Here is a 10,041-nt window from a genome sequence, read left to right on the forward strand (position 1 = left end):
CAGTAAAGACATGTTAGGTTTAATATTAAATGCACACACGTTGTTATGTGATGCCAAGAAAATCCATTATAATTCCTATCTGCACTTATGTGTAACCTTTATGCAACACAGAGAAAATAGGCCAAAAACTGAAACTTTACTGAGCATCTTCATGCAGGTCACAGCTACAGTGCTTCTCAGCACATGTGGCTCATGTGCTTTCTGGTGTAGCACAGCTCCGGGGCTGCTCCATTAACCTCTGACCTCTTTGTGGAGGACGAGGTGAGGGGGTTATCTTTTAAAACGTGTCGTCAACACTGTTTATACGGGCAACACATAGTTTTGAGTGTCAAAAGCCACAGAAGTTTCAGATCTATTTCGACTCCTCGGTGCAGTGCAGCCTGAACGATACAGTCTGCTGCTCTCAACTTCGTATCAAACCAGAGGGCAGCGCACCATTTCCCTTCCGCCTCGACTAAAAATAGTTCTCATGTTGAGTGTCGATGAGTAGCAGGGGCAAATCACACCTGCATGACCACAGGCACGTCTATGCCGGCTTATGTATTAGTCATTTGATTGAGGCTGCTTTCTGAGTTTGTAAGCAGGACTAATAATAATATTAAACTTTACAAGTCAGACACAGGGGTGTATATTGTTTAAAGCTGACATGTATGCATTTTATTAGGCTGTTTAGAGTCATCTGCTTCAACTTTTCACATCTGATCTGTCAAGGTGCCTCTATCAGCTGATGTCATCTAATTGAAATGAAACAGCAGGAGCCGCTGATTTTCCCTAACAGGCCGCATGTTAATGCATGTAAATCCAAACAAGCAGGCCTCTGCTGTTATGCAAAGCCCGGAGGAAAGTAGCAGTTTCCCACCTTGATGCTAAAACACACACGCAGGCGCACACGCACACACGCACACACACACACACACACACACACACACTACTCAATTAGTCACAGCAGCAGCATCAGTAGCCCGGACGCACCTCCCCCTCTGGACCATAAAAGGCGATGGGAGGGGTTAATGCTGACTTGCTAAAGACATCCTGTAGTGCTTTGTCATTCCACAGGCCCATTTGTGCAAGGGAAACGACACACACACACACACACACACACACACACAGCCCCAGGCTCTTCAGCAAAAGAAGAAAGTAACATGAATGACCGATTGTCATGGATCAATTAACAGCTACTGTTGACCACAACCTCTCATACCACCGAGGACCGATTCCCTCGGACACTGCCATCTCCCTAATACACAACAAAGGTTCACATGCGCATAAATAGTCTCATTAAACAAAACAAAATGGTGTACTTGCTTTTACCAAACGCGATTATACGACAATTTAACATTGATTATTGTTTTATCATACTAATCTAATGAGCGAACCAGGGTGAACCCAGCCTGTGGCAAGGCCTATTAGCTACACATAAATGCTGAATAATATCTCCAGGCAGGCCGCTCACATGACCCCACTCTGTAGGATAGCTGTAACTGGAGCACCTTGGGGTGATCTCAAGACAATGGTTAATTTACGCAAAAACAAATTAAATAAGGGGACTATAAAATGCGCTGCACCGCTTATATTAAGCCTTTATTTACCGTGAGAGATTGCACGAAGCCACAGTCTATCATCTGATTGTGAAGCAGTAAGCTCAGTTGAAGTGCCATAGTTCTCATAAGATGATGCAAAGCGTGCTTGTACAACATGCAAGGCATTAATGGAGCATTTCAGCTTCCACGTCTACAGAGGAGAGCTGAATAAATACCAGGCACACAGAGATAATGCCGCTCATCTCGTCGCATCAAACAACAGCAAGCTGATCAAAGAGCCTATCGCCAAAGAAACGGGAGCGTGCGTCTTTTGAAAAACGCCAATTCAAAACACTTCCATATCAACAAATGTCTGCTTGGTTGACCTGATACCACTCACAGAACACAGCAGTCAGTGAACAGTCACTGAAAGCTGTCAAACACTACACATTTAAACACTGAGGCACCACAAAGGATGCAACTAAATGCACATCAGCAATTTAAAACCAAGGCTTGAGAATTAACATCAAATGTGAAAATGAAATAAGAATGTGCACATCCGCCCTAGAATTTATACTTAAGTGTTCCTTGTGGAGTTTTTGGGGCTCTAGTGCTATGGAGCTGTTTTTGCTGCGCTGTGTTTATTTGTTCTCACACACATGCGGTCGGTTGATGTGATACACATTCCTGCCAATGAGTTCACGTTATTATACTGATCTACAGGTGGCGATTATAATGTGCAGCAAAGCACCAGCAAAGAAGAATGTTAGCTGGTAAACAATAATATAATAGAAACATATTTCATCAGGAAGGAAATGCATTTAACACATGTTTTGCCTTGAATATGCACACAGCACACAATTTGGTGAGGGACACTGAAATAACGTAACGCCTTTCCATATTCCTCCAAAAAAAAGTCCTCCACAGGACGGGCGGTGAAGGCCCTGGCAGGTTTGGAGTTATACGAGTCGTCCAAGTCTGGGAGTAGGCTGCTGTGTTTATCCTGTTAAGGTATGTTAACACCAGGCTGCATTCCTGTAGTCCCTAAATTGCAGTGTTAGATTACAGCCCAGCTGAGAGCGCTCTCGTACACACATACAAACACGGAGCACTTTGAAGCAAGACGAAGGGCGCTGGATGACGAAGCCGTGACCAAAGTGGCAGCAGCAACAGGCGCCGTGCATGGAGGGCCGACACCTGACATTTACAGAGCTGCAAGCGATCGACGTGAGCTGGTGCCAAAAACAAGCTCATCGGAGAACTTAAACTAAGAAACTAACTAAAAACATTTCTCCTTGCTAAAAGGTTACATACATTGTTGCTACAACTCAGTCTGATGTGTGGTACTTTTCATTTGGGCAAAAACTTTTAAGCAAGAACGGGAAGAGAAAGGTGAACTCTATTGAGTCTCTGCAGGCCTTACTGGACTTTCATAGCAGCATGTTTACAGCTGCTGCCTAGTGGGACATCATCTCTGTAAAGAAGTAGAGCAAGGCCAACTGACTGACAGCTATTTACAGCAGGCAGGTGAGGGAAAGATGTTTAGAAAGGGGGACACTGCTACCTAAACTTGGGTGGCTGCAACAATACAGACACCTGAATATGAGTCTCAGTCTGGCTCATTATGAACGAGCTCATAACTACAGGAAATGACTCCAAAATACAAGGTTTTATGGGTAGTAAGATATGGGTGTTAACACCCGATTGCCAGCGTTTATACATAAAAGAAAATATTCAACTACTGCAACAACAGTCAATGTTAGTCGTTGCCTCTAACCAGCAACAGTGGCAGATTATTTAATCCATCTGATAATGATCTGCTAATGGTTTTGTTAACCGTTCTGCTTCGCTTAAACATAATTGTGCAATGTGAAACTGAGACCACAAAATAAAATCCAATGCCAACGCTGTGGTTTTCGACCAAAGAAACCCAGCGGTAGGCCCGAGTGTGCCCGTCACACAACGCTTAAGATGCTGAACTTATTCAGCGTTTACACGGCAGCTGTCAGCCTCTCAATATACATCACAGTTGAAGGTGCTGTAATATGTCCGAACCTGAGACTTAGTCGATTAGTCTGTTAATGTCAGACATTAATTGGCTTAACATTATTTTATGAGCTAAAAATGCAAAACATTCTCAGCCTCCAGCAGCTGTGACGTGAGGATTTGCTGCTTTTCTTTGTTACATATGAAATGTAATAAAATGAATAACGTTTAGGCTTTAAACTGTTGGTTTATTCAGGTATAACAGGAATTTTTCACTATTATATGCCATTTATAGACAAAAAAAAATAAATCTATCGAGAAAATATGTGTTTAAATGGTTAAATAAATAACCGTTTCACCGTTGTGTGAAATGTCTCCAGTCACCTCAGGAATATTAGTTATTATCACAAAAAAAAAATCGTTTTCTTATACAAAGCATAAAGTTTTGATTGGTGTATGTGTCGATGCTTTGTAAGCATCTCCAGCAGCTTTTGTGACGTGTTGTTCATATCAGCAGCTGTTAGCCACATCATGGTGACGACAGCCTGGAGGTCACGGTACGTTAGCACAGGCTAATGTTTGGCACATCAGCTCTTTTGAAATTCAAAAGGGGGTAAACAGGCTGTGAACGAGCGGCCTGTGTCATGCGGAGAAACTAATAAAGAGATGCACGTTCGGGGGGGAGATGAGACGAGACTCACTTGCAGCAGATGAGAGCGGCGCGCACTGAATCACAGCACCTTTTGCCATCTTGATTGTGAGCTCCGTTAGACGGACGCCTCCTCTTTCCACATTAGGATCTCATTTAACGCTTGCAAATGAAGCGAAAGGAGACGCTCGTGAACGTTCCCACCGAGTATGTCAGCCGTTTACCTCAATGATATCACGGGGAAGGCGGTGAAAATACACCTTTTTTTTATAGGTGTTGCATCACCTTGCGTACCTGGCTGCCTCCGGTCCAGAAAAAAAAAAGGCAGCAACCCCGCCTTCACTGCAGTAATGGTACTGACCGCCATTCCCTTCCGCGCACCGCTCAGGAAATTGTATAACGAATTACCGCAACACAATAGATGGAAACGAGAGGTTTGACGGTGAGCTCCGCGAGCACCGTTGTTGCGCACGGGGGGGGAGAATAACGGGGCAATAAGCACCTCCGCGCGCCCCGTTTTCCGTGCAGACACTCGCACGGAGCTGCACGGTCCACGAGAGCAAAACACGAGGCGACCGATCCACACGCGCACAAAACACATGAAAAAGGGGGAGATAAATGACATGCACAAGTGGGTCAGAAAAATGCGTGTCGATGAGATAAATCCCGCGAGAATGGAGGGGAGGCGAGTGTCCATGCGAAGCTGGGCATGGCACACGGTGAAGACTACACACACAAAAATCATCTCTACCTGCACAAGCTGACATTTGGAGCGGTTTTTCCTGGCTCGTCGCGACGCACCGAGCCTTGAGAAAACGGCGAGCAGATCCTGTTGTGTTAACGGGTCGAGAGCCGCAGGTGTTGTTTCTGTTTATTTCTAGGCCATTTGCCAGCCCCGTTATCCGCGTTCAGGTAAACATGATGATGATGATGGTGATGATGCTGGCTCCTGTACGGACGCACAGAGTCACCGTCGTGTCGTCAGCAGGAGGAAGAGAAAAAAGGTGCTTTCCAGCCCCTCGGCTCACACACATTATGTCTCATAACGGTGTCTAAAAATATATAAATATATGGGTTTACTTTTTTTATTGGCTGATGCGATGTCAGGGGGAGGGTGAGCACAGGTAAGAAACCGTCCAATAAGAGACTCTGGCTCTAAAAGGGTTGTGCAAATGTAAAGTTATTACAGCAGCCTTCGCCTAAATGCTATTACTTCATAACAGATGGACTCGAATAACGCTCAGTGGGTGAAAGGATGCTCCAAACCACAAACGCCTCTTCTCATATTCATTTTTATGATGATATTCCAGAGAAAAAACTCCATGTAGGCGACGTTAGAGGATTATCCCCATTTATAAAGATCAGCTCAATCTAATGCCAACACTGACAACTAAATACACATATGGTAAAAGTCCATATTATGTAACTAAGTGACTCGAAACCTATGTTTAAGAACAAAAAAAAATGATATGATGCCAAAAATGCAGAAAAAAACATTTATTTTCAGAAGTGCCAACGGTTAAAGAAACCCGAATTCACAGGTGCAACAAGCAACAGTCGAACATGTGCAATGTGGGCAATTTGCAAGACAATAGACAACATAAAACACGCCGAATAACTAAAAATGCTACATTGATGAAGCTAAACTGGTTCACGCAAGGAGGAAACGCATGCACGAAGATAGAAATCTACTTCGGGATTTTAAAAAACACAATTTCCACTCTTACCTCAACTAAGGGAGCATGTGGTGTTGCCGTTGTGGCAGGGAGGGGTGAAGTGGAGATAAAATAAACATCCCATCACTGCCAACACCGGGAGCAGCAGCGAACCAGACCAAACCCCATGCAAAAAAAAAAAGAAAAAAAAACCCCATGCATTCACCGCAACAGCCCGATCGCCATCCGGCCTCCAAAACAAACCGATAAAGTTGAATCATTGTGAACGGGAGGGAGATCCGCACCGCCCGGGGTTGAGTGAGCAGCAAGTTAGCGTGAAACTAAACCCCGCAACAACCTCGCCCTAAAAAAAAAAAAAATCATACACTACAACTACAAACTGCGATTAACGGGCCACGTTGTTATGTGAAAGCCCCGCAACCTGCCGCCAAGTGCTGTCGTGGTTGGAAAAGTGGCAGAAAGTAGAGCAACAAAGAGAGGAAAAGTGAGGAGGGGAAACTAAACAACGGCGACAACGACCGAGCGCTCCTCGGGTTATTCTAGCTGACGGATAACGGTCCACTTTGTCAGGCGGCCCCCGTGCACCGCTAGGCGGAGAGAGAGGCCAGCCAGGTATAACGGTACACCACCACACTGGGACATGAACACACCAAAACTCCCCGAAACGTGCTCCAACTCACTCCCCAAAAGTCTCCAGAAGAAGTTCACCGAGCGAACGGCTCGCCGACAGCCCGCCCGGCTCGCCCCGCGGCGGCTACGGAGGAGTTTGGACTTACCGCTGCTCCTCTTCGGGTTCGCCTGTTTTCTGCGCTTACACCTGGGGCCATCCGCCATGATCCTCTCGCTGAGTCTGAAGCGCAGCCGCTCGCGAGTCACCTCCTCCCTCCTCCTCCTCCTCCTGTCCCCCCCTCCTCTTCCTCACCCCTCCTCACCCCTCCCATCCCCTGTCCGCTTTACGACATCACCTTCCCCCCCTCTCCTGCAAAAACACCTGGTTTGCGACACACTGGTCGCTTTACGGCATCACCTTCTCAAACACCTCAGCGCATGGCCCCTCCTACTGGCCGCACATGGCTGCGTGTCTCTGAAAGTCGTTTCCAAACGGTGGTCCGACAGCCCTGTCAGGGTCGTCCCGGGACTCTCACTTTCTCTGCTGAGGAAAAACGAAAAATATTACAGCGAGGGGTTTCTCCACAGGTGGGAATGCAGACATGGGCGCAGAGAGTAGAACTAAAGGGATAACATTTACTGAGGGAAAAGCAGCAATTGCACTGTAAAAAAATATCCAGTTGAAAGTAAAAGTCCTGAAATTAAAGTGTAATTCAGGAGGAATATGGGCTAAAAAGTATTAATGTATGAATGCAGAAAAAGAGTGTTATGTTATGAGTGTTACACTTTTATTGGATTATTATGAGACACGTATTAATGTGTAATTAGCATTTCATTGTTGTAGTTGGTCGATATGGAGCTGAATTTAACCAGGCTATCATGAGTTTACCTGTATGTAAAAAGTAAAAGTTCTATATTTCTCCCTGAAATGTAGCCTGAAACAGAAATACTCAAATACAAGTAGGCTTCCTCAAACTTGTGTGCTAAGTTGCAGTACTTGAGTAAACCTACTTTTACATTTAATGATCCTCAAAAGAAACAATAACAAACAAATTGACAGTGTAAGTATTGCATTAACTTACTAAAAGTACAGTAGCAGGTGTAATACCACAATGTAAAAATGCTCAATTAGAATTAAAAGTAAAATTATTACTATAAGTGTGCCCAACTTCAGAGTACATATTGTATTATTATTACAGGTATTTCCACCACTTTTAGGTAGTTAAATCTAAAAAAATAAATTCTACATTGTATTTTTTAGAAACTGAGAGGGCACTTATCCAGGTAGGAATCAGACAACGGGGCAGGAGTCCAAAATAGGTAGGGGTTCAAACAGGCAGTTAGGGAGGAAGGCTGCACTTTAGACAATATGGTGGAAAATGAACAGTAACCGCTCTATAATTACTGCACGGCTAATGGGGAAGCGGGAGCAGGTGAGCAGGTGAGCAGGTGTGCAGGTGTGCAGGTGTGGGAGGGAGGTAAGGTGATGGGATTGGCTGGACTACAGGGGTTACTGCAGGGCACGAGGGAGTGGCAGGATCCGAGGGGACAGACAGGTGAGTTAGTCTAATGCAAAGGTAGACGGTGTGGCTGGGTCCAGATAGACAATGAAGCAGATGTATTGAGAGAAGCAGAGCTGTGGTGTTCCTAAAATGAAGACATTTCTATCTTGTTACCTTTCCTCACGCATACAAATACACAAAATATATATATTTATTGTCCCAAACTTGCTGGATGTTTACGTGTTCAAACTCCCCAGATCATTCTCATAAATCAATCACCATCTGCACTGGAAGAAAAGTCTCTCCTCGTCCCTATTTTCTGACAAATATAATCCTTTTCGCGATGTCAAATGTATCGGAGGCTGTAGACTTCCTCAGCCGTGGCAGTGTTTAGTTTACCGTAAACATGTTGATCTCCACATGTTACAGTTAAGACTTAAGAAAACCTGAACCCAACGATGGTCACAACCACACACACACCGAGCACCGTTTTGCCCTCAGCGGGGCCAGAAGTTCAGTGGCAGTTCACAGCGGGTCAGGGGAGTGGCCTTTACAGTCCCGTCAAGCTATTCTTGTACCTGCCGATGATCGGGTTTCCAGTTCGGAGACACCAGGTGCTGCCGGCCGCGAGCCTCTCAGCCAACGGGACTCCTCTGGATATCCTGACGCTGTGTTTGGGACGGGGGGATGAAACCAAACTGCAAAGGGTCAACAGTGGACACAAATCTTGAGATTTAGCTATTTTTATGTGGTTATTCCACTCAATAGTGACTCCATGACCTTTGATTGGAGTGTGAAGGTTATATACGGGAGGGAAAAGGGTAGCAGGAGAGGTAGTCCAATGTTTATTGTCATTGTACAGTTAGTAATCAAATATTGCTATCCCTTTAAAGTTAGTTGAAACAATAAGAAGAATGCCAGAAGGATTTTTAACATTAGCATGTTTGTATTGGGTTAGATATTGAAAACCAAAGGGCCATGCACTGATCTGGACTAGAATATAAAATGTGACATGACATAACATGTGTAATAATGACACAGCAATCAGAAAGACTGGACTTTAACTCAACTACATTTATCCAACATACATATGAGTTACCTTTGCAGATTATGTTTACATGCAAAACCTTTAACAGTTTATATTCTAGTGGGTGGTTTGATGTATAATCATATTTTCTAAAGCAGGTAAAAAGATGACTTACATTGAAAGCAGATTCACACGTTAGTGAGAGTCATCCAATTATAGAATACAGAGTGTATAATAACAACACTGCTTTTCTCACTGTGACATGTCAAAATGTCTCCTGTGAAACAGGCGTCGTGCAGCTCGGAGAGTGTCAGAGATTTCCGACTGTGTGAAGACTCCTGTGTTATGTGAGTGTGCAGCTAATGAACCACAAGGGTTACATACAGTCATCTCTGGAATGAAAAATAAAAAGATGAAGCCGTGGAGTTAAAGCGTGAGTGCATTCTTACTGATGCTCCGTAGCAATCAGAAATATAAAACCCCCCGTGCAACACACGGTGGTTCTTTAAATACTCCGCTGATGCATAAACTGATCGGAATAATAGAGCCAAAGATTCTTCCCCTCAGCACCTGCACATGTTGGTAGGATGATGATCTGCCCATCAGTTAAACCTACCCCCCAAACCTAAACCAAACCCCACCAGCATGTCAGTGCTTTAATTTAATCTCCCACTGGCAGGATATGAAAGGCTGGAGAGTCCTCTTCTATCTGGGGAGTCCTGTCCCGCTACATCACATTGTCTCCACAGGCCACTGCTGTCCTGCTGCCTGGGAAGTGAAAGAGGAAATAAAGGCCATTATTCAATGCTAATTTGGTGTTGACATGAATATTGTGCTCAGAGGGCTTTTGGGATTTTTTCCCCCTGTTTGGTTATTCATTTGTATTTGAGCTGGAAAATCCTCCTCAGTGAGTAGTCAGCCAATCAACTATGAGTATTGTTCTTTGGAGAAGAGGCGAACCCCTCGGGCTAAATGCCTCTTTATTCCTCCCTCAGCAGTTTCCTTTGTCATGCATCGGTTAGGGGTTCTATCATAAGGCTGAAGCTATCAATTCAACTGAGATATACAGGGG

At 44.6% G+C, this 10,041-nt stretch overlaps 1 protein-coding gene across 1 annotated transcript in view; it reads right to left on the minus strand.

The window, feature by feature from the left end:
- The window catches only part of zeb1a (zinc finger E-box binding homeobox 1a), a 58,933-nt gene extending 52,215 nt beyond the window's left edge, over positions 1-6,718 (minus strand). The window contains exon 1 of the mRNA XM_084008924.1: positions 6,608-6,718. Within this exon, the coding sequence (XP_083865050.1) occupies positions 6,608-6,665 (58 nt within the window). The 5' untranslated portion in view covers positions 6,666-6,718. The remainder of the gene's footprint in view (positions 1-6,607) is intronic.
- Positions 6,719-10,041: the final 3,323 nt, after the last annotated feature.

The sequence above is a fragment of the Eutrigla gurnardus genome (genome assembly GCF_963514095.1).
Source record: "Eutrigla gurnardus genome assembly, chromosome: 4".
NCBI lineage: Eukaryota > Metazoa > Chordata > Actinopteri > Perciformes > Triglidae > Eutrigla > Eutrigla gurnardus.